We start from the raw sequence: 26,704 nt of genomic DNA on the forward strand, positions 1-26,704 counted from the left end.
ACTCTCACACTATTATGTTAGATCCACTATGGACTGGACTCTCACACTATTATGTTAGATCCACTATGGACTGGACTCTCACACTATTATGTTAGATCCACTATTGACTGGACTCTCACACTATTATGTTAGATCCACTATGGACTTGACTCACACTATTATGTTAGATCCACTATGGACTGGACTCTCACACTATTATGTTAGATCCACTATGGACTGGACTCTCACACTATTATGTTAGATCCACTATGGACTGGACTCTCACACTATTATGTTAGATCCACTATGGACTGGACTCTCACACTATTATGTTAGATCCACTATGGACTGGACTCTCACACTATTATGTTAGTGTAAGTCACTCCAGATTTTAAAGGACAGGTTGATTGGCAACACTAGATGGTCTCTAGTGTGTGAATGTGAGAGTGAATGTTGTCTGTCTATCTGTGTTGGCCCTGTGATTAGGTGGTGACTTGTCCAGGGTGCACCCCGCCTTCCGCCCGATTGTAGCTGAGATAGGCTCCAGCGCTTGCACAAGGTCGTTGTTTTTTAAAGTGACCGTTTGGGTGTCTCTTAAAAGTATGATGGATTTTTCTTACTATGTGGTGTCCATAACAGGCTGTAGTCGATAGAGACACATACAGTATTACCTTTTAACATCATTTGAAAATTACATTTTACATGACAATTTTACATGACAGGGGACATCATAGACTTTGATTATTATTTACATTATGATCTTTTTTTTTCAGTAATTATGTTTAATGGTGTAATCATGGACATGACAATGACATTTTTAGTCATCCAGAAACGTTTTGTGTTTCATGTTGTTGTCGAGAAGGCATGTCCCGTTTAATGATCTGACCCAGGATCAGATTTGTGAGTCACGTGCTTAAATAAAAGTGCAGCACACGATTGCACAATTGCACATTTTAAGAAGGCTATCCTTCTTTCACCGTTGATAATGAAGTGGATTAATTAACTCATATTATGTTCTACATATGGTGAATGTTTATATTCACCTTGGAGAAAGGATACCACCAAGTTTAAGTCAATAGTGGTATTTCAGTTTGAGCACATAATAAGATAAGGCCCCTTAGTTTGACATTCGCAGGTGGATTGGATCACTTCTTGTATAAAAGAGGCCCTAATTGGGACTTCGGAATGCAAAAATGATAACCATAAAATATACAACATAAAGTAGCAAGAAACACGTCAATAATGAATAAAGCAAAATATGTTCTAGACCAAAAATCACTTCATATTCTCTACTGCTCACTAGTGTTACATATCTGAGTTATTGTGTAGAAATATGGGAAATAACTACAAATGTGCACTTCATTCATTAACTGTGTTACAAAAAAGATCAATTAGAATAATTAGAGATGATAAATGCGTTAAAATGTAATATCGGAAATTATCGGTATCTGTTTTTTATTATCGGTATCGTTTTTTTTTTGTTTGTTTTTTATTAAATCAACATAAAAAACACAAGATACACTTACAATTAGTGCACCAACCCAAAAAACCTCCCTCTCCCATTCACACTCATTCACACAAAAGGGTTGTTTCTTTCTGTTATTAATATTCTGGTTCCTACATTATATATCAATATATATCAATATCAATACAGTCTGCAAGGGATACAGTCCGTAAGCACACATGATTGTGCGTGCTGCTGGTCCACTAATAGTACTAACCTTTAACAGTTAATTTTACTCATTTTCATTCATTACTAGTTTCTATGTAACTGTTTTTATATTGTTTTACTTTCTTTTTTTATTCAAGAAAATGTTTTTAATTTATTTATCTTATTTTATTTTATTTTTATTTTTTTTAAAGTAACTTATCGACACCATACCTGGTTGTCCAAATTAGGCATAATAATGTGTTAATTCCATGACTGTATATATCGGTTGATATCGGTATCGTTTGATATCGGTATCGGTAATTAAAGAGTTGGACAATATCGGAATATCGGATATCGGCAAAAAGCCATTATCAGACATCCCTAAGAATAATACATAATGTTGGATATAAAGAACATACAAATCCTTTATTTATTAAATCACAATTATTGAAATTCAACGATTTGGTGCATTTGTTGACATCTAAAATGATGTACAAAGCAAACAATAACCTTCTAGCCAAGAATGTACAACAATTCTTCTCAACAAAAGAGTAGAAATGTAACCTTAGAGGAAAAATTTAATCTAAAACATTTGTATGCACGTACAACACTTAAAACCTTTAGCATATCAGTATTGAATTAAATTATGGAACAAAATAAGCAAAGAAATCCAACAAAGCAGCAATATGATTCACGTTAAGACACTGTTCAAACTACAAGTGTTCACAAAATACACAGAACAAGAATTATGATGAACATCTTGAACCCTTTTTTTTCATTTTTTAAACAAAGATTATTTATGTATTTAATATTTGTTTGCTTACTATGGTATATTATTTATTTATTATTTATTTATTAATTCACTGTTCTGTTACAGAGAACAAGGAAATTGGATAAAATTGCTATGGTATGAAAAGGTGTAGGAGTAAATAAGCTCTGCTTTTTCCTACTCCTTTTCGGACGTGCTGTAATGAAATAACTTGTATCATATGCATGTTCCAAATAAACTGAAACTGAACTGAACGGAAATATCCTTGAGAGGAGACGACCTGTCTAGCTCAACGCCAACATTTGAGTTATGACTTAAAGCAGTTGTTTTCCAGTCACTCAGTGGCCTTGTGGTTAGAGTGTCCGCCCTGAGATGGGTAGGTTGTGAGTTCAAACCCCGGCCGAGTCATACCAAAGACTATAAAAATGGGACCCATTACCTCCCTGCTTGGCACTCAGCATCAAGGGTTGGAATTGGGGGTTAAATCACCAAAAATGCTCACTGCTCCCCTCACCTCCCAGGGGGTGATCAAGGGGGATGGGTCAAAAGCAGAGAATAATTTTGCCACACCTAGTGTGTGTGTGACAGACTTTGGTACTTTAACTTTAACTGCACACAAACATCTCCTCACATGGTCAGGTTGTGCTGTCCTGACTTAGCACACACCCAGACAGAGAAAGAAGGAATAAAAGACTGGTTGGTTTGGCTTCTCCAGTTCAGGAGTCCTTCATTTTTTTTTTACCTGGGTTCCTCCGGGTACTGCACACCTGTTTAAAGACGCTCGCTTGTAATAAAGCAACTTTTGGTTCAGTAAAGCGTCTCCGACGTCTCTTTTGATCCAGCCGCACTGCTGGGTCATCCTTCTGTCCGGACGAGGATGACAAGACCAGAAATACATTTTAATATACACACTGTGCTGAGGACTCCATTACCGTGTTAATAATACCTTCAAACAAAATACAAGCATCTTTGTTCATGACGATGCCCAAGAACAACATACAGTACAGTATTGTATCGTTATATAAGTTGTGTTTATTTGCAAGGCAGTGTGGCTTTTTCAAGATGTTTTGGTCTTCATGGTTTTGATGTGGCCTTTGTGCCTCACTCGGAAGCTGAGCCGCAACCTTGAGTTCCCCCCTGAGCTGTTGAACTTGAAGAACTCTGGAGGTACAAACAGATACACACACACACACACACACACACACACACACACACACACACACACACACACACACACACACACACACACACACACACACGCACACACATACTGGTTACCATTTGGAACGGGGACCAAGTTTTTGATCATCACTTGTGGGGACCACTCTTTCTACAGGTTGTGGCGGCATAAAAAAAGTTAGGTAAACTGCAGTTAGCTCATACACGTCTTTAAATCTCTGGATTGATGAAGTAATGTGCTGATCATTCTTACTGGGGACCCTGGGAAAAAGAGTTAATATGGTTCATGGGGGACCAAATTTCAATAATTTTGCATAATTCACACAAATTTTACGTGACTACTGAGGACCATTTAAAAAAAAAAAAAAAAAGTTCAAATTAAATGATCCTCAGAATACAGCATACTTGCTTGGGGGGTGTGGGGGTGTGGTTGGGGGCGTGGTTAAGAGGGGAGGAGTATATTTACAGCTAGAATTCACCAAGTATATATAAGAAACACTTGACTTTCAGTGAATTCTAGCTATATATATATATATATATATATATATATATATATATATATATATATATTTATTTATTTTATTATATATATGTATATATATATATATATATATATAGATATTTATTTTATTATATATATGTATATATATGTATATATATATATATATATATATATATATATATATATATATACAGTATATATATATAAATAAGAGAAATACTTGAATTTCAGTGTTCATTTATTTACACATATACACACACATAACACTCATCTACTCATTGTTGAGTTAAGGGTTGAATTGTCCATCCTTGTTCTATTCTCTGTCCCTATTTTTCTAACCATGCCGAACACCCTCTCTGATGATGCATTCTGCTTCATCTCCTTGTTGTGTGTGCAGTTGTGCACTGCGCTCTCTAAAAGCCATAGATGTTATTGTCACATATGCATGTACAGTAGATGGCAGTATTGTCCTGTTTAAGAGTGTCACAACATTGCTGTTTACGGCAGACGAACTGCTTTACGGTAGACGAAAACGTGACTGCTGTTGTTGTGTGTTGTTACCGCGCTGGGAGGACGTTATGGTCCGCATGGAGCTGGAGGGGGCGTGGCCTCCAGCTCCGCCTGAATTTCGGGAGATTTTCGGGAGAAAATTTGTCCCGGGAGGTTTTCGGGAGAGGCGCTGAATTTCGGGAGTCTCCCGGAAAATCTGGGAGGGTTGGCAAGTATGGAATACAGCACTACAGCTGTCCTCTTATAGGAAGTTTCACCACTTAAATGTTAAATCCTGCATCTTCTGTGACATTACTGAAAACTGTTATTTAGCAGTAATTAAGTTGTCTGCAACTCCAACTACCATACATAGAAGGATGGACAATTCTGAATGTGAATCATACTTTAAGGTAATAATGTTTTATTCTGTATGAAAATGGCATCCTCAGGCAGTGTTATTCAACCTTTTTTGAGCCAAGGCACATTTTTTGCGTTGAAAAAATCCGGAGGCACACCACCAGCAGAAATCATTAAAAAACAAAACTCAGTTGATAGTAAAAAGTTGTTGTCACAATTGTTGGATATGACTTTAAACCATAACCAAGCATGCATAATATAGCTCTTGTCTCAAAGTAGGTGTACTGTCATGACTAATGAGTTTTTTCTGTTTTCCTGTGTGTAGTGTTTTAGTTCTTGTCTTGCGCTCCTATTTTGCTGGCATTTTCTCTTTTTTTGGTATTTTCCTGTAGCAGTTTCATGTCTTCCTTTGAGCGATATTTCCCGCATTTACTTTGTTTTAGCAATCAAGAATATTTCACTTGGGGCACTCACTTTTTGTTTATTTTTGGCTTAAGCATTAGACACCTTTTTACCTGTACACTGCCTCCCGCTGTTTCCCACATCTACAAAGCAATTAGCCACCTACTGATATGGAAGAGTATTACACGGTTACTCTGCCGAGCTCTAGACAGCACCGACACTCAACAACAACACATTATTTGCGAATTATAATTACTGGTTTGCAAAAAAAACAATCTGAAATTGTCTTTATTTTTAAGTTATCGTGCCGTGATTTTACCAGTCTGGCCCACTTGGGAGTAGATTTTTCTCCATGTGGCCCCCGATCTATAATACGTTTGACACCCCTGCTCTATAGCATAGAGAACTAGTTTCACTTTCACTTTTGAAAGATGTGTTAAAACATTTTTTTTCCACATTTTACAGTACGGTGCATAGCATAAATTACAATTCATTCATTCATTTCATTTATCAATTTTTTTCAGGCAATGACATAAAAAAGTACAAAGTTGATAACACATAATAATATAAATTAATAATGCAAAAGTTAATGTATAGTATGTAATGCATGATTGTCCAGTTTTGCCTGAAACAATGACTCATTGTAATACATATCACAATGTAAGGTTGTGCAAATAAAAATCGAATGTCTTCAATAAAAACATGTTGATTAATTGTATCTGTTTGCCACATTTAAAACATATCCAAATGGCTAGCATTTGACTGTAAATATTGCAATTCAGTATTTACAGTAAGTAGTGGAATTCATGAATTATTTCATTAATTAACTGTAAATTAATTAGCATATTTGACAGGGTAGTACTATAATACTAACGTCGGTCTATTAAGTATTATTGTCGATAATAATAATGAAGTATTTTTTTTGGATGGAAATGATGCAAAAAAAAAAAAAAAAAAGGAGTTGTGATAAATAAAAAAAAACATTTGAATGTTTTTCATATCCATGACCTCCTGTTACTTAATGCACAAACATTTCTGGCTAATAAACAAAATAACAATAAAAGTAAATACTTTTCTGTACACACTTAAAATGTGCCTGTAAAACTGCACTGCAACTTCAAATGAATGAATAATATTCATGTTGTAAATGTAAACAATAGCAATATTAGATTTTCTATGAATATTTGAAATCAGGTTCATTAATATCCATTCTCTGCATGGATCATGCGTGGGCGTAGACACTCACCGTCAGTGGTGAGGGAGTGGACGCGGGTCACGTGTCGGCGTCCGAGGCCGTGGCTCCTGGACATGACGCAGTCCAAATAGTTGATCCAGAAGACCCGGGCCAAGTCCCAGAACAGGGCGGTGTGCTTGCTGTTGTCCGACGACCTGAGGACCACCATGAGGTCCCAGAAGGCGGGCACGGTGTCGGCGACCCTCGGGGAGCGCATCTCCAGCAGCAGCGCCGACGACGTGTCCCAGCACTGTGGGTTGGCGCGGGGGACCGCCAGGGGGTCCACCTGGCCCGGCTTCTGGCTCTGCAGAGGGACGGCGCACACGCAGCTCAGCACCAACACTGTGGCCGCCGGCTTGTTCAGCGCCATGGGGGCCATCTGCAGGGCGGGCCAGTCGAGCAAAACTACTTTGATATTTCAATTGGAATGTGCAATTTAATAACGCAGCCAGGAGAAAAATCAGAGGAGGCAAACATGAGATGAAAACTGCGCACTTACCGTAAAAACCGCTGATTGGAGTCGTCACCGCCTCCTCTTTCCTTTTGCAAACACGCAACTCTGTTGTTTGCAACCTGTTCTCAATCTCAAGCTGTCTTTAATACTTTGAAGCGAGTGATCATTAGTCATATGAGGACTGAAGATTGTACCTGCGGGAGGAAGGGCCTGTTGAATCACTCGGGAGGAAACACTTGCCTATCATTTGTCAATGCTGCTGCTGCGAAGAATGCTTCTGATCACTGGAGGAGAATTCTACTAACATAGGGGTCGGCAACCCAAAATGTTTGAAAGAGCCGTATCGGACCAAAAAAACAAAAAACAAATCTGTCTGGAGCCGCAAAAAATGAAAAGCCATATACAAACCCCGTTTCCATATGAGTTGGGAAATTGTGTTAGATGGAAATATAAACAGAATACAATGATTTGCAAATCATTTTCAACCCATATTCAATTGAATGCACTACAAAGACAACATATTCAAACTCATAAACTTTTTTTTTTTTTTGCAAATAATATTTAACTTAGAATTTCATGGCTGCAACACGTGCCAAAGTAGTTGGGAAAGGGCATGTTCACCACTGTGTTACATGGCCTTTCCTTTTAACAACACTCAATAAACGTTTGAGAACTGAGGAGACACATTTTTTAAGCTTCTCAGGTGGAATTCTTTCCCATTCTTGCTTGATGTACAGCTTAAGTTGTTCAACAGTCCGGGGGTCTTCATTGTGGTATTTTAGGCTTCATAAATGGGAGACAGGTCTGGACTACAGGCAGGCCAGTCTAGTACCGGCACTCTTTTACTATGAAGCCACGTTGATGTAACACGTGGCTTGGCATTGTCTTCCTGAAATAAGCAGGGGCGTCCATGGTAACGTTGCTTGGATGGCAACATATGTTGTTCCAAAACCTGTATGTACCTTTCAGCATTAATGGTGCCTTCACAGATGTGTAAGTTACCCATGTCTTGGGCACTAATACACCCCCATACCATCACAGATGATGGCTTTTCAACTTTGCGCCTATAACAATCCAGATGGTTCTTTTCCTCTTTGGTCCGGAGGACACGACGTCCACAGTTTCCAAAAACAATTTGAAATGTGGACTCGTCAGACCACAGAACACTTTTCCACTAGCATATTCAACTGAATATGGGTTGAAAATGATTTGCAAAACATTGTATTCAGTTTATATTTACATCTAACACAATTTCCCAACTCATATGGAAACGGGGTTTGTTTAAGTCTTATAATGAAGGTAACGCATTATGTGTCTAATAGCCTACTATCAAAATGAGTATTTGTCGCAGACTGAAACAAATCTTCGTTGACAGAAGTGTTGAAATGTAATATTTATTCTACACATTTTTACAACATTAGAAACCATTATTAAACCAGAGGCTACTCAGAAGGTGAGATAACTCCTGAAAATGACTATAATAATAATAATAATAACTGGGATTTATATAGCGCTTTTCTAAGTACCCAAAGTCGCTTTACATGTAGAACCCATCAATCATTCACACCTGGTGGTGGTAAGCTACTTTCATAGCCACAGCTGCCCTGGGGTAGACTGACGGAGGGGGGCGTGGCCTGCGGACCTGCCGCGGAACGGGATGCGCAAGGGCCGGCCTCGAAGACAGCGACAGGTGAGTGGATGGCCCAGGTGGGCCTTGTTATCTAATCACCTGTAGCCTTCATTAGCAGCAGCCGGAACGAGACACGGAGGTTGGAGTTGGAGATGTTGATGAGCGGACGCAAGGGAAAATACATTTTGCTGGAAAGCAGAAACCTGTCGACATTGATGCAAATAAAACAGTGTTATACCCTGAATTCCGGGCTCTCCTGGCAGGATGTGGTGGTCCGAAGAACCCACTAGAGGGCAACATCTACAGACTGTCTTAGAATGGCCAAAGAATAGAATAGAATGCCTTTTATTGTCACTATACAGAGGTACAATGAGATTAAAAGCAACACCAGCATCAGTGCAAATATGTAAAACATCAGAAGAAAAGAAAGAAAAATTGTGCAAAAGAAGGTAAGGTGCACAGTCCAGTCCTGAGAATGAATGTTCGGAATGTGTTGTTTACAGGAATAAATATATACAGACGCATTCAGATTGTGGGGGAAAGTATATAAGGGTGTATATAGTGGTATAGATGTATGTGTCCAAGTTAAAGGAAACGGCAGGCTGTCTTCTTCTAATGGATTTATTACAATCTTTGGCAAGCTAGGTAATGTTTGCTGTGGTCTGGAACAACATGACACACAACTGATACTGATCTAGCATCTATAACTAGTGTTGGTAGGGCATTTCAGAGTACTGGAGCCCAAATAGAAAATAGCCGAGAGCCTGCGGACTTTTTTTTAAGGGTTCTGAGGGTCACTAATAAGCCGGTGTTTTTTTCAATAAAAATAATACGTTATCAGTAATCTAGACGAGACGTAACAAATGTCATTGGTGGACCAAATGGGACACATGTTTGCAATGTTACTGGGATGAAAGAAGTCTGTTTGAAAATCATTCTTAATGTGCAGCTGAAATGAAAGAGTTAGGTCAAAAATAATGCCGAGATTTTTTTGCACAGTCGCTTTGGGCAATTGTTCTATTGTTGAAAATCAAAGTTGTATTCTTGAACAAGAGCCTGGGTCTAGAGGAGGGGTCGGCAACCCAAAACAATGTAAGAGCCATATTGGACCAAAAATACAAAAAATAAATCTGTCTGGAGTCGCAAAAAATTTAAAGCCGTATATAAATCTTGTAATGAAGGCAACACATTATGTGTCTATATTAGCTATAATAGCCTATGTGGAGGAGGGCGTGGTCGGCGCGCCCCCTGCAGGAATGGGGTGTGTATGGCCCGGCTTCGAAGCCAGCGGCAGGTGAGCAGATTGCCCAGCTGGGGCTGATTATCTAATCACCTGTCGCCCTTATTAGCATCAGCCGGGACGAGACACGTGGTTGAAGTGAAAAAGCAGAGACACGCCGGACTGAAAAGTCCTAAAAAATATACTGCTGGAAAGCAAACGAAACTTGTGTATGTCAATAAAAGACTTGCTCAATCCCGTACACAAGAAAGATCTGTCGGCACCAGGAGAACCCTCAGAGCAGAGAGCCTACTATCAAAACGACTATTTGTCGCAGGCTGAAGCAAATAAATGTAGTACTTTCAAGTAACATACTTCAAAAATGTTCCTGCATGGAATTCTGACAATAAAATTGCATGTTTGTCCGTATATTGGGATTGTTTAATTTAAATGATGCAAGCGAGTCATAACCAGTGCATAATCATCATTAATCCAAATCCAAAAGTGTGATTAATCTGATTGAAAAGTAATCATTTGACATATTTTTAGTATAAATCTACTTTAGGTTTATGCCCATAACACTACAAAATACTGCATTACTGTTAGGTGATTCATCAATTGACCAAACAGGTGCCAGTTCAGGACCATTCCACACTCCTCTGCTTTTACACTTCCTGTTGTTTTCATGACTCTCCGACCAAATTGAAGAACTGTTTAATGAGTTTGAGTTTTATTTCACCACACAGCACGTGTGACTCCAGAACTAAGCCCTGCATACAAAGATTCCGACAAGATAAAAAAGGTGGAAACATGTTCTACAGCAAGAAAAAGGAATGTTGCTCAAGTTCCAATTCCAGGCTTTTACTGAAATGTCAGATGCGATTATCTTCACAGTGAGATGCCAACTCTAAATGTTCCTGATGGCGTTCGTACACAATTGCACACGCCAAAGTCTTGATAATTAAATTCCATCTTCCTATTGAAAAATAAAATGTTCAGACAAACAATGTGTCATAAGGAGTGACGGCTGTTTAGTCAGCAGCCTATGAATACTGATCACGTTTTCATCGGGTAGTACATATTAAAGGGGATCCTGGAGGAGTAGAAAAGCGTTTGAACACCGCAACGGTTAAAGCGCTGTTGACCAAACAGAAATCTCATTGGCACAAAGTCTGGTTAAAGGGGAACATTATCACAATTTCAGAAGGGTTAAAACCATTAAAAATCAGTTCCCAGTGGCTTATTTTATTTTTCAAAGTTGTTTTCAAAATTTTACCCATCACGCAATATCCCTAAAAAAAAGCCTCAAAGTGCTTGATTTTAACCATCGTTATATGCACCCGTCCATTTTCCTGTGACGTCACATAGTGATGATGCCAACACAAACAAACATGGCGCATAGAACAGCAAGCTATAGCGACATTAGCTCGGATTCAGACTCGGATTTCAGCGGCTTAAGCGATTCAACAGATTACGCATGTATTGAAACGGATGGTTGTAGTGTGGAGGCAGGTAGCGAAAACGAAATTGAAGAAGAAACTGAAGCTATTGAGCCATATCGGTTTGAACCGTATGCAAGCGAAACCGACGAAAACGACACGACAGCCAGCGACACGGGAGAAAGCGAGGACGAATTCGGCGATCGCCTTCTAACCAACGATTGGTATGTGTTTGTTTGGCATTAAAGGAAACTAACAACTATGAACTAGGTTTACAGCATATGAAATACATTTGGCAACAACATGCACTTTGAGAGTGCAGACAGCCCAATTTTCATCAATTAATATATTCTGGAGACATACCCTCATCCGTGCTCTTTTCCTGAAAGCTGATCTGTCCAGTTTTGGAGTTGATGTCAGCAGGCCAAGCTAGGGTCGATATTCTTCTCTTGATCATCTTCGGTGGCATAAGGGACGGTGTGAGCCAAGACATCCAGGGGGGTTAGCTCGCTCATCTGCGGGAACAAACTGCCGCCATTTCTTGCCGTGCTACCGAGGTCCTTTGTCCCTGAATTGCTCACACACTCCGGCAGATTCAATGGGGGTCTGGTGGCAGATTTCTTTGACTTTATCGTTGGAAATGCATCTGCTTTGAGTGTCGCAGGATATCCACACATTCTTGCTATCTCTGTCGTAGCATAGCTTTCGTCGGTAAAGTGTGCGGAACAAACGTCCAATTTCTTGCCACTTTCGCATCTTTGGGCCACTAGTGCAACTTGAATCCGTCCCTGTTCGTGTTGTTACACCCTCCGACAACACACCGACGAGGCATGATGTCTCCAAGGTACGGAAAACAGTCGAAAAAACGGAAAATAACAGCTGATTTGACTCGGTGTTTGAGAAAATGGCGGATTGCTTCCCGATGCGACGTCACGTTGTGACGTCATCGCTCCGAGAGCGAATAATAGAAAGGCGTTTAATTCGCCAAAATTCACCCATTTAGAGTTCGGAAATCGGTTAAAAAAAAAAAAGGTCTTTTTTCTGCAACATCAAGGTATATATTGACGCTTACATAGGTCTGGTGATAATGTTCCCCTTTAAAGGTGAAATATTAAGCACTCAGCGTTAAACAGTATGATACATGCATGCTTTGAAATTAAACACTGCAGGGGTGCTACCAAAATATTACGGGTGTGGAGTGTCATGATCTCTCATGACAGGTTGGACTTTATTAGTTTTTGTATTTATATCCCGTCCAGTGCTCCTATTTGTTTTAATAAATTAATTTTATCTGGACTTTGCTTGCTGTCTCTGCACTCTGGGGTCCAGACCAACAACACCCAAACTAGATTGTAACAGTGACTCCTCCAACAGCACACAGTCCGATTTGATTACAATTCTTGGGGTGAATTGTTTCTCGATTGAAAATGATTCTTGATTCAATTCATGCAAATTAGAAATAAGTCTACTGTTGTAATGTATGAAGCTGAAATGGTTTACTTTCAAAATCAAATAACTCAAGTGGCCTCAAACCCTATAATTGTATGGAAAACACTACAAAACATAACCGGTGATTGTAAAAAGAGCAACCCTGTGAGGATTTCGCATGGCACAGCGGTTGTGACCCCAAGATGCAGGAAACAGGAGAAGACGTGCAGGTAAGAGTCCTTTAATAAACTCAAAATAGGGAGAAGCAGTCAGGCATGCAGAGGTCCTAAACATAATCAATCCTCGAGCACCGAGGAACAGGCGAGGCAGGCATAAATAGCCGCCTGATTGGCAACTGCAAGCAGGTGTGCCAGGCTGCCAATCAGGGACAGGTGAGGCAAACGAGCGCTAAGGGAGAAAAAGCAGGAAGGGGAACAAAAATAAGAGCGCCGACAGGAAACAAACACCAAACAAGGAGTGAAGCGACAGGCAGGACTAAAAAGCTCTCTGATTTGTGCCCAGGAACAGGTGAGCGTCCCGAACACTAATCAGAGGCAGGTGAAAACAATCAGCACCCATGACAACCAAGAAACCCAAAACAGGGGTGCTGAAACAGAACTTAAACCACAAGTGAATCAAAACCTAAACGAACTAAAACTAACTATGACCCGGGCAACGGATCATAACATGTTGGCCCTCATATAATCTGCAGCGAGCAGAAATCAGGGATGAAGAAAAAAAGAGCAAACTTATGCTTAAAATGATCAAAATACATAAATATTAAATGTTATTATAAATGTGCCCATTTCTACATTACATCATATTTATAAAACCTCAATGGAGGTGTTTGGATGTTTTTTAAGGCAGGGGTAGGGAACCTGTGGCTCTTTTGATGACGGCATCTGGCTCTCAGATAAATCTTAGCTGACAATGCTTAACACGATAAGTAAGGAATAATTCCGCTGGTAATCACAGTGTCAAAATATAAAACATTCTCACGCATTTTAATGCATCCATCCGTTTTGTACCGCACCTGTTTAAGAAGTCGCATTAATGGTAAGAAGTATTACACTCTAAAAATGTTGGTCTTACTTAAAAATGCATTAAACACGCATTTAGTTGTATTCCGTGTAAAAAAAATGTTATATGGCCCTCACGGAAACACATTTTACAATATTTGGCTTTCATGGCTCTCTCAGCCAAAAAGGCTCTCGACCCCTGTTTTAAGGGCTCTGTAGTCGGAATTGCGAGGCTCCCATAGGCTCGATTGTAAGCAGACTTTTGATAGCATTTATTTAATATTTAGAATGCAAAAAAGATCAAATGAAAACGTCCATCGTCATGTCTTGCATAATGATTGTGAACGATCTGTTGTATTGTATATAAATCTAATATACCTACAAACCCCGTTTCCATATGAGTTGGGAAATTGTGTTAGATGTAAATATAAATGGAATACAATGATTTGCAAATCATTTTCAACCCATATTCAGTTGAATATGCTACAAAGACAACATATTTGATGTTCAAACTGATAAACATTTTTTTTTTTTGCAAATAATCATTAACTTTAAAATTTGATGCCAGCAACACGTGACAAAGAAGTTGGGAAAGGTGGCAATAAATACTGATAAAGTTGAGGAATGCTCATCAAACACTTATTTGGAACATCCCACAGGTGAACAGGCAAATTGGGAACAGGTGGGTGCCATGATTGGGTATAAAAGTAGATTCCATGAAAGGCTCAGTCATTCACAAACAAGGATGGGGCGAGGGTCACCACATTGTCAACAAATGCGTGAGCAAATTGTTGAACAGTTTAAGAAAAACCTTTCCCAACCAGCTATTGCAAGGAATTTAGGGATTTCACCATCTACGGTCCGTAATCTCACCAAAGGGTTCAGAGAATCTGGAGAAATCACTGCACGTAAGCAGCTAAGCCCGTGACCTTCGATCCCTCAGGCTGTACTGCATCAACAAGCGACATCAGTGTGCAAAGAATATCACCACATGGGCTCAGGAACACTTCAGAAACCCACTGTCAGTAACTACAGTTGGTCGCTACATCTGTAAGTGCAAGTTAAAACTCTCTTATGCAAGGCGAAAACCGTTGATCAACAACACCCAGAAACGCCGTCGGCTTCGCTGGGCCTGAGCTCATCTAAGATGGACTGATACAAAGTGGAAAAGTGTTCTGAGGTCTGACGAGTCCACGTTTCAAATTGTTTTTGGAAACTGTGGACGTCCTGTCCTCTGGACCAAAGAGGACAAGAACCATCCGGATTGTTATAGGCGCAAAGTTGAAAAGCCCGCATCTGTGATGGTATGGGGGTGTACTAGTACCCAAGACAAGGGTAACTTACACATCTGTGAAGGCACCATTAATGCTGAAAGGTACATACAGGTTTTGGAGCAACATATGTTGCCATCCAAGCAACGTTACCATGGACGCCCCTGCTTATTTCAGCAAGACAATGCCAAGCCACGTGTTACATCAACGTGGCTTCATAGTAAAAGAGTGCGGGTACTAGACTGGCCTGCCTGTAGTCCAGACGTGTCTCCCATTGAAAATGTGTGGCGCATTATGAAGCCTAAAATACCACAACGGAGACCCCCGGACTGTTGAACAACTTAAGCTGTACATCAAGCAAGAATGGGAAAGAATTCCACCTGAGAAGCTTAAAAAATGTGTCTCCTCAGTTCCCAAACGTTTACTGAGTGTTGTTAAAAGGAAAGGCCATGTAACACAGTGGTGAACATGCCCTTTCCCAACTACTTTGGCACGTGTTGCAGCCATGAAATTCTAAGTTAATTATTATTTGCAAAAAAAAATTAAGTTTATGAGTTTGAACATCAAATATGTTGTCTTTGTAGTGCATTCAATTGAATATGGGTTGAAAAGGATTTGCAAATTATTGTATTCCGTTTATATATACATCTAACACAATTTCCCAACTCATATGGAAACGGGGTTTGTAGTTAACATGCCAATAATTCCGTTTCCGCTTTTCCGCTATATAAACAGCGTGCCGGCCCAGTCACATTACAACATCTACGGCTTTTGGAGAGTGCACAACTGCACACACAACAAGAAGGAGACGAAGCAGAAGGAATAATTCTGCTTCTGGTAAGAACGAAGAAGAGACAGTCATGGCGACGACGAGTAAGTTAAAGTTAAAGTACCAATGTTTGTCACACACACTAGGTGTGGTGAAATTTGTCCTCTGCATTTGACCCATCCCCTTGTTCACCCCCTTGGAGGTGAGGGGAGCAGTGGGCAGCAGCAGTGCCGCGCCTGGGTATAATTTTTGGTGATTTAACCCCCAATTCCAACCCTTGATGCTGAGTGCCAAGCAGGGAGGTAATGGGTCCCATTTTTATAGTCTTTGGTATGACTCGGCCGGGGTTTGAACTCACAACCTACCGATCTCAAGGCGGACACTCTAACCACTAGGCCACCGAGTAGTAAGAAGAAGAAGTACGCTTGCAAGTTCTTAAATGATTGAAAACAAGAATTTCAGTTCATACAATGAGTAGAGAATTGTTATGTATGTGTATATGTGTCAAATGAACACTGTATTTATTTTATTTCTCTCTCTATATATATATATATATATATATATATATATATATATATATATATATATATATATATATATATATATATAATAAAATAAATATATATATAGCTAGAATTCACTGAAAGGGGCTGGGGCTGGGGCTCTGTCCCGGGGGTCTTGCTCCGTGGGTGGGGGGTCCTGGGTGTCGGGGGGGCCGTGTGCCGCGGGGTCGGGTGGGCCTGGGGTGTGTTTCCTGGTTCCGGCCTGGCGGGCGGATCCGTGGGTGGTCTGGTGGCAGGGGGTGGGTGGGGGTGCCTGGGCGGGTGTTGGGGTGCGGGTGGGGCTGTGGGCGGCCGCCTTGGGTTGGTTGGGGGGGCTGTCCCTCCCGTGGGTGGTTGGGCGGGGGGTTGCGCCCGTGGGGCTGGGGTCTTGCCGCTGTCGGGCGGGGGTCGGCTCGTGCCCCTCTGGCTCCGGGTGTCCGTGGGCTTCCTCCTTCCCCTGGGGCGCGGGGCGGGGTCTGCCCGGGGTCGCCCTGCGCTGCGGCTGTGCGGGCCTGCCTGGTGCCGGGTTGGGGGGACTGCTTGCCTCCCTTGTTGGGGCCCCGGCGGTGCCGCCCGGCTGCCCTGCGGGAGTCCCCCTCCTGTGTTTTACTCCGCCCTTATTTTTTTTATTAATTTTATTTATTAATTTTAATTTATTTTTATATATGTATATATATATGTATGTATATGTATGTGTATATATGTATATGTATATATATATGTATGTATGTATGTGTATGTATGTGTATATATATATGTATATATGTATATATATATATATATATATATATATATATATATTTTTTTTTTTATCTATTTAATATATTTAACTTATTCTGTTAAATTATATATGGGTACGCGTGTATGTGGGTGTGTGTACGTTTGTATATATGTATGGTGAAATCTGTGTGTATGTATGTAGGTACATATGTATGTGTCGCTGCCCCGGTGTGCATTGCTGATCGCGGCGCCGGGTCTGCTGAGGTGCCGTGGCATGCCGGCTGTGGGCGCAGGGCTGGGCCCTTATGGCTTTTTGCCGGATGGGATGCCTGGTGGGTGGTGGGCGGGGGGGGCCTGGACGTGCGGGAAGGGCTGCGGGGTTTGGTGGCGTTGGGCACTGTTGGCGACCAGGCCTCTTGTTTATTTTTATTTATTTTATTTTATTTAAAGGGTTTATTTTTATTTTATTTTATTTTTTTCTTTTCTTTCTATTTTTTTTATTTTATATATTTTTTTTTTTTTTTTTTTTTGTGTTGTGTATGTATGTGTTTGTGTATATGTGGGCTTATGTATATGTGTGTGGGTGTATTAATGTGTATATATGTGTGGATGTGTATGTGTATATGTATATGCATGCGTGTGTATATGTGTATGTATATGTATATGCATATATGTATGTACATGTGTATGTGTGTATATATGTGTGTATGTATGTGTATATGAATGTGTAGGTGTGTGCATGGGTGTGGATGTCCGGTGGCTCAATTGGCCTGGCTGTGGATGAGTTGGGGTAGGTGGGTTGGTGGCCTCGGTGGTAGCCGGGGGTGTGCGTTGTTGTGGTTTACGGGGTCGGTCGCTTTTTTGTTTTGGTTTCGGCGGCCGCGGGTGTTTGCACTGCGGACGGGCGGTGGTGGTGATGGTTGCTGCGGTGATACCAGCGGTTGGCATCGCTGTGTTGGGTTGGAGTGGTTGGGGGACTGTGGCTGGTGTCTGTGCGCTTGTGGGGCTGGCTGGCGTTGGCTTGCCGGCTGGTTTGGGGGCTGGCGTGCGGACGGGATGCATTGGCTTCTTCCCCCGTTGGGGGGCTCCTTCCCCTGGCCGGGACTCGTATAGGCACGTTGCTGTGTGGATGGCCGGGATGCGGTGTTTGCATTGGGCGTGGGGGCTGTGCAGTTTTTCTGCGTTTGGTTGCCGGTATGGGCTGTGCAGGGTTGGGTTGCGGCGGGCGGGGGCTGGCTTTGTTTGGCGGGGAGTGGGCTCGCGTGGCGTCACGTTAAAGTGGTCTGGTGTGGGTCACGGGCTGTGGCGGGGGGTGGCGGCCTCCTGGCCGTAGTTCCTGGTTGTCGGCCGCGTGGACTGGGGGGATGTCCGGGCCCTCTACTCCTCCTACTTATAGCACACACAGTCACACATATATAGGACTTTGGGGATTGTCCTGCAGGGAGGCATGGCGGGGGGTTGAGGATGCCTCCAATGGGGCTCCAGTCCTCCTGTCTTGTCCCCTGCTCGTCCATCCCTCAATCTTAGCTGCATATTAGACACTTAGGATTTGGGGGGCTTGGCTTGGTTGGGACCCACCATGACCTTGATGGCCCCCAATTTTAATCGCATTATTAGTTCCCACAAGCATACATATCTCACTCACGCTACAGTACACACATCAATAGGGACTGGAGGTCGGCTGTAACGGCTGACCTCCTAATTTTAACTACACAGTAGACACTCCGGGGGCCTTGTACACATGCATGGGGGCTTGGGGTTCGGCGCACCCCTCATTGCCTCGTCGGCCGGCGGGGACTGCGGTCTGGTGGCCTGCCAGGCTTTTATTCATTTATTATTGTTATATTTATTTTTTATTTTTAATGTATTTATTATTTTTATTTTTATTATTTACTTATTTTTATTTTATTTTATTTTTAATTTTATTTTATTTTTTAAATCTTATTATTTATTTGTGTGTGGCGTCGCGCGGGTCTCACTTCCTGTTGGGTGGGGTCCGTGCCCGTGTGGCCTGACCTTGCGCTGTGGGGTCTCTGTTGGTGACTTGATGTGGTGGCGGCGCAGCCCCCGTGTCTGGTCTGGATGCTGTGTCTCGGTTGTTTGGGCGGTGGTGTGTTTGTGCGGGTTTGGGTTGGGGTGGGGGGCCTTTTGGTTGGGGGGGGGTGTTGGTGTCTCTTGTTTGCGTGTTGGCGTTCGGGCTGACTGGCGGGCTGGCGCCGGCTGGTCTCCGTGGTCCTGGTGGCGTGTGGTTGCTGGTCGCAGTTTTTTTTTGATCGCTTTGATTTGATTGGCTGGTGCTGGCTGTCTGGGGTTATTGCGACTGCTGTTTCTGCTGCCATTTGTTTGTGGTGTGGGCGCCCGTGGCTGCTGGGTCTGGTGCAAGGGTGTGGCTGATGTTGTGACTGGTGGCAGCGCGCGCGCGTGATGGCTGTCGGGGCTGACGAACTGTGTATATGTATGTATATATGTGTGTGTATGTATGTATGTATATATATGTGTATGTGTACATATGTGTATGTATATGTATATATGTGTATGTGTGGGTATGTATACATGTATGTGTGTATGTGTATGTATATATGTATGTATGTATGTATATTTCTGGGGGTACGCTCTGGGCCTGCCTGTCAGACGGGGGTCGACGTCTCAGGCTACTGCATCCGAACTGCGTGTCTGGAGCTCCTGGGTCCCGCTGTCCATCCCTTCCGGGTGCCCGTCTTGGTCGGGGCCTGTTGGGCCTAGTCCCTGCGTCTATTGTGGTAGCTTGGTGCTGCAAGGTATTCCGAGGTGCTGCGAGTCGGCCAGTTGCTGGGGTAGTGACCTTGTTTGTCAGCATGTCTGTGATCTTCTTTTAATTCCTTTTTTTAATTAATACATTTTTTTTTTTTTTTAAATATATTTTATTAATATTATTTTTTAATTTTTCCCCTCCCTCAGGGGGGGGCTCGGCGGGGCGGTTGCTGGTTGTTCCATCTCCATCGTTGGGGTCCCTGCGGGTGGGGTGGGTGGTTCTCGTGGCCCTGTGCCTGGGGGGTCCTGCGGCGGCCGATTTGGGTGGGGTGGCCGGGGGCTGGCCTCGCCACGCTCTCTGGGGGTGGGGGGTGGGCTCGTGGGGGCCCGGTTGCCGGTGGGGCGGGGGCGGTCTTCCCGTCCGGTTGCGGGGAGTCTCTGGGTCCCTCGGGCGGGGCGTCTCGCCTTTCTGCCCGTGTGGGGTGTGGTCTCTCGCTGGCTTGGGGTCTGGCTGTCCCCTGCTTTTCTCGTGCCCTGTCCTCTGCCGGGTGCGTCTGTCTGCGGCCTGCTGCTGGCCCTTGTGGGCGGTACGGTGGGCCGGGCTCTGGGGTTCCTGTCGCTGGCCGGCTTGGCTGCGTGGGGGCGGTGGTCCCTGGTTCCCTGGGCACCACGCCTCCTGTTTGTGGGTTGAGCTCTCGGGGGTGATGGGGCCGTGCTCTGGCTCCCACGCACTCTGGGAGTCGAATGTATTGTACATGCAAATTCACATATGCTCACATACGTACATAGGTACCTACGCTCCCACATTCATACACAAATACAGTACATATTTACCTACCTAATGTTCGTACATCCACACGCACATTCAATATACAAACATACACATACACATACTGTACATATACATTCACTGTACAAACACATATACACATTCTGTACATATACATTCATTGTACAAACACATATACACATTCTGTAAATATACAAGTACATATGCATACTTACACTCATGCACATAATCACGTTTCATCAAACATATATTAACGTTGTTGCCCTAGGGTAAACTGGGTGTAACACATGGCACACTGACAAAGCTTAACCTATTGTGACTATAACAATCTACAAGGTTAATGTAGGTTGCTTCTCTTTCTCCCCCTCCATTTTTCTGCATTCTTTCGTATCTCAAGTTATCATTACGTATATGTATTGTTGCATTTAAACAACTGTATTGTTGATAATAAAGGTAAATTATTGGTATTGTTCATTATCAATAGCGCTATTTCTATTGGTATTTGTATTGATCCATTTGTAGTGTAATAATGCTCATTGTCATTTCTGTATTATTTTTTATTTTTCGCTAACTGCTTATTTGCTATTACTTTTACCATCATATTTGTACATGTCATATTTGCTGATGTTGCTCTATTGTTGTTGTTGTTGTTTGCAGTTGTTGTTTTTGTCTCTCGGTCTAATCCCCCTCTTGTCCCCACAATTTCCCCCTCTGTCTTCTTTTTTTTTTCTCTTTCTATCCCCTCCTGCTCTGGCCCGGCTGCACTAAATGATAATATAAATACATTTAATAAAGTCAAATACAAATAAGGCAACAAGAGAAGTATCCTACACTTCTCTTTTGTAAAGTAAATCTGAACAGCCGACATGGGCATCTACATCAACTATATGATTTGCCTGAGAAGCTGGACAGGACACACACAAAAAAAAAAAAAAAAAAAAAAAAGAATTCACTGAAAGTCAAGTATTAATTTTTTTTATATATATATGAAATACTTGAATTTCAGTGAATTCTAGCTATAAATATATTCCTCCGCCTTAACCCCGGCCCCGCCCACCCCAAACCCCTGCCTCAATCTCCCGAATTCGAAGGTCTCAAGGTTGGCAAGTATGGTCATCATTTGCCAATAAATCCTCTCTGTCTCGGAAAAACACGCTCTCTTCGCACTGCAACTTTGACGATATCTTCCAATAGTGCATTGTGTTAATGTGTTTATATGCACCACTTTACTTATGGGTTTTTTTAGCCATCAGTGTAATTGCACAAACGAGAGTGGGGTGGGTGTTAATTGTTCACATGTCTCTAATGTGCACATCAATCAGTCTGAGGAGTTGTTAGGTTGTATGGTGCAGATCCAAGATGCAGAGGCAGAAACCAGCAAACAGTTAATCTTCCATACAAATAGGTCTAACAAAAGGGCAAACACTGGAACAGAGTGAAAAAAGGCAGCAAACAAAACCAACACCATAAACTAGGATGCTGGGTGAAGCTAGGAATAACAAGGACAGACCTGTAGAGTCCGAAAGTTGCAAAGAATCATCTGGAGGAGCTCGATCCAAAAGAGAATGCTGCGAGTGTGGCAAAGTCAACGTGGCAAACAAAGATCTGGCGACAATCAGCTGAACACAGAACTATACTTAATGCTGTATGATGTAAATATCCATCAGATGTGTTTAATGCTTTTAAATGTGCTTTATTAGCCCCTTAGTCAGTGTACAAAACGCAAGAATAAGCTACGAATTATTTTAAAGCTGAAGTGAATTAATTAACTCATATTATTTTCTACATATGGTGAATGTTCATGTTCATCTTGGAGAAAGCAAACCACCAAGTTTAAGTAAATAGTGGTATTTCAGTTTGAGCACAATATAAGATAAGGCCCCTTAGTTTGATATTCACAGGTGGATTGGATCACGTCTCATTGGAAAGAGGCCCTAATTGGGACTTCAGAATGCAAAAGTGATAACCCTATCCTTGAGAGGAGACTACCTGTCGAGCTCAAAGCCAACATTTGAATTATGACTTAAAGCAGTTGTTTTCCAGACACTTACACACAAACATCTCCTTTTATAGTCAGGTTGTGCTTTCCTGACTTAGCACACACACCCAGAGACAGAAAGGAGGAATGTAAAAACGGATGACTTGGCTTCTCCGGGGCAGGAGTTCTCCATTTTTTTTACCTAGATTCCTCCGGGTACTGCAGACCCGTTTAAATGACGCTCGCATGTAAAAAAGCAACTTTTGGTTCAGCAAAGCGTCTCCGACGTGTCTTTTGATCCAGCTACGCAGCAGCGTCGTCCCTTAGCCCGGGAGGGGACGGCAAGACCAGAATTACACTTCAAAGCAATTAAAAATGAACCAATAAATATAGATTAGCTCGGTGCTTTGCTCAAATTCCTATGCCCTCACCCTCGAATTGTTGTCTCTGACATCAGTGATGATAAAGGTACAATGTAATTCTCTTATGGGACTGTGAGAGTGCCCCTTTTTAACATATTCCATAAATGTACATATATATATATATATATATATATATATATATATATATGTGTGTATATATACATACATATATACAACATACACATATATATACAGTATACAGGTACTTACGTACATACAAAGATCATTTATCTTTTGTTTTCCATATTCCCACTCCCTGTCCATACAGTCACTTCAGGACATTTCATATTTTCAAATGTTAGGGCCTGTGCTAATATTTATATAACAAGTGCTCAACTGTTGCACTCTATGCATGCAAAATATGCTTGACTCGTTCTTATTCTTCCAACAGTGCCATCGACTTCCCCTCAAGTTTCCGCGGCGGACAAAGATGAAGAAACCATGGCCGAGTCTGCATCCACCTCATCAAGGCCGCGAGTGTTCAAATAGAAACATATGTTTACATATTTTATTTTATTAAATATTTGCAAAAGTAATTTTCTGTGTAAATTGTAAATATTGCATATTTTATGAATGATATTTGCACATTTTACATTATATTTTCTACATATTTATATTTATTCATAAATTTTATATGAAACATTCATTTTTTCTATAAAATGTTTAGTACTGGAAAAAATGAGTGTGTAATGTGCTTCAATCGATTAAAGATTTTTTTTTTTTTTTTTTTTTTTTTTTGGTGTTGGGGGCCCCAGGTTGAATCATTTGGAGTGCCCCAAGTACCGCCTTTTTTTGTAAAATACCTTAAATTATTCACATGTAAAAAAATACGTAAGTGTTTTTTGTTTATTGTGAGTGAACTGTGGTGCTGAATTTCCCCGAGGGATCAATAAAGTACTTTCTATTCTATTCTATTCTCTATTCTAAATGTGTCTGCTTTGGCATACAGAAGATAGCGAACCAGCACTGAAGGAGGGAACCAGGTGGAACTAAATAGAACTAATTAACAATGGGGAACAGGTGTGCTGGTAGGACAAGGAAAAGAAAGTTAAGGTGCTGTGAAACACAGAGCCCAAAAACAGGGAATACTGACAAAACTAGAGCACCAGAACAGGAAGTGCTACAGGACACAGGAAACTAAGGAACAAAGCCCAAACTGTGGTCATGAGAGAATGTCCTCTTCAGATTACAACACTTCTGAAAGTTAGCGCCCTCTAGTCATCTGCTTAAGGTTGCAAACGGTTATTTTAACCGCAGATTGTTACCTGACCGGTAGTGCGGGTTGCTATACGGTCAGTGATCAGGTCAATGCATACTGTTGCGTCCGACCAGTCTTCCTCTTAGGGAATAAAACACACTGGTCAATCCCAAATTCTTTCGTATGACATATATGTTGAGTAAGAAGGACCACCAAGACAGAACAGCAATATTACCAAGTTTTACCAAAGCTTTAGGAGATCAGCCCTCACAAAGCTATAACAGCAGCATCAAGAAGCGGTCTAAAAATCAAACGGAAAGAGTCAGCTTATTTAGTACGAAAACAGCACCCTCCCGCTCAGAAAGACATACACCCTTTTTGTTCTAAACCGAAAAAGCCTCCTCCACAAAAAGGGAGTACATTACACTCCCAATAGACATTTCAGCCTCTTCAAGGTGAAACACAGAGTTTACTAGCGGACATACAGTAAGTTACAAGCACGGAGATCCCGAGAAGACACACTACATAGGAAAATACTAGTTGTTTTAAACATGACTATGGATTAGAAAGAACACTTAAAAATATCTCATTCTCACAATACGTCAATGAAAGAATGAGTGAGGAGACTCCTACGGTGTTCTCTCTGGCAAATTTAGCTTCAAATTTGATTAAAAAAAAAAAAAAAAAAATCTTTACCAGGTTTTGAGCAAATAAATGACGTGCATTCAAGTAAAACATTAAAAACATTTTCCTGGAAGACATTCTGACAATAAAATAGCATTTGTGTCAAAATGTTGTGGTCTTTTTTTAATTAATTAAATCATCCAAGCAGGTAATTTACCAGATTAATTGTGATTAATCCAATTTCAAAATCCTAGTCCTAGTTATTTTGTATTTTACCTATTTTGACATACAGGTATGCCCTTTGTTTTCAACCATGGATTTTCTCTATAATAGGGATGTGCCGATGTGAAAAAATAAAATAAAAAAAAATAAAAATCACCTTAATTATGGCAAATAAACTGCATTTCTTAGCATATTAAGTATTATTATCAAATATTATAATCACTGGAGGACAGGGCTCAACATGTTACAAATCGCGAGAAAGCCAGGAGCAGGCATGCTAATAGCTAAGCTAACCGTGCTTGAAACAAAACCAAGAAATAAGTGCTTAGTAAAGTTTAAGAAGTGTGGATGGAACCACGTTACAGCAATAAGTAATCAGATATTAACAGGAAATAATACATAGATTGATAAGAGTTTAAAAAGAGGACACATAAGACACGTAAGAGGAGAATTGATCCATAAATTGGTGGTGTCGATATTAAGTGTAGCATTAGTATATGATTGATAGGAGACTGATTAGATTCATATCCCATTTCCTTAAATGATTACAAACGCAGGGAATAATTCCCTAAACACAGGAGGACTTTGAGAGCAAAAACCAAAGGGTTTAAATCAGTAATAGAAAACTGTTTTTACTTTTGTTTACGTATTGTGTTCTACTGACTTTGTATGTAATAAAGGAATAAGGAACTTGTTAAAATATTGTGTCGATATTGTTGATAACGGTCAATAGCACTCACCATAAATACAGTACATTAAAAAAGTTAGTTAATACATGTGATCGGCCGATCTCAGCAGTGGCGGGCCGTGCGTTTCCCACCTAGGCCTACAGTGATGTTCGACTTCAAAGATTACCTCTCAAAATACCATCATTGATGTCACCACATGACCATTGCTGGAGAAATACTATACAGAAACACATTTACGCACTACTGGGCACATCAACAGTGCACAAAACGGGTTATTTTCTGGCGCATTTTAAAATCAATAACCCCGCATCAGTAATTAAAACATATCTTATGTTGTACTGTCAAAATTAAAATGGCAAAAAACACATTAAACGTGAAAAAATTAAGAAATAAAATATATGAACTCACATTTCATCGCCGGGACAGCTGAGCTGGCTTCCGGGGTTGGCCGACATGGTCTCACAAGATATAGTTTCACTTTAAATATCCTTCTTGAAAATGGCATTGCAAATATATGTGTTGTCTTGTCTAATCACAAAAGATGCAGACGAGGCGTGTTGGCTGACTTCTTAAAGTTTACTCCACAGCGTGCTCATCAAAAACACCCTGCTGCATGTCTACATTTAACAACCTAAACGGGGCTACTGCGCATGCTCTTCACTACTGTGGCATGTTGGGTAATGGAGTTCTTATGTTACCTCGACCAGTGTTTTTCAACCTTTTTTGAGCCAAGGCACATTTTTTGCGTTGAAAAAATCCGGAGGCACACCACCAGCAGAAATCATTACAAAACTAAACTCAGTTGACAGTAAAAGGTTGTTGTCGTGATTGTTGGATATGATTTTAAACCATAACCAACCATGCATCACTATAGCTCTTGTCTCAAAGTAGGTGTACTGTCACGACCTGTCATATCACACCGCGACTTATTTTGAGTTTTTTGCTGTTTTCCTGTGTGTAGTGTTTTCGTTCTTGTCTTTTGGTGGCTTTTTCTCTTT

The 26,704-nt window shown here is 41.2% G+C and overlaps 1 protein-coding gene across 1 annotated transcript; it reads right to left on the reverse strand.

The window, feature by feature from the left end:
- Positions 1–3,456: 3,456 nt before the first annotated feature.
- On the reverse strand, positions 3,457–6,932 carry LOC133613999 (protein FAM237A-like). The gene is made up of 2 exons (XM_061971928.1): positions 6,575–6,932; positions 3,457–3,560 (listed from the first exon to the last, which is right to left on the reverse strand). The coding sequence occupies exons 1-2, from the start codon at positions 6,930–6,932 to the stop codon at positions 3,457–3,459; spliced, it is 462 nt and encodes a 153-aa protein (XP_061827912.1).
- Positions 6,933–26,704: the final 19,772 nt, after the last annotated feature.

The sequence above is a fragment of the Nerophis lumbriciformis genome, linkage group LG13 (assembly GCF_033978685.3).
Source record: "Nerophis lumbriciformis linkage group LG13, RoL_Nlum_v2.1, whole genome shotgun sequence".
Lineage (NCBI taxonomy): Eukaryota > Metazoa > Chordata > Actinopteri > Syngnathiformes > Syngnathidae > Nerophis > Nerophis lumbriciformis.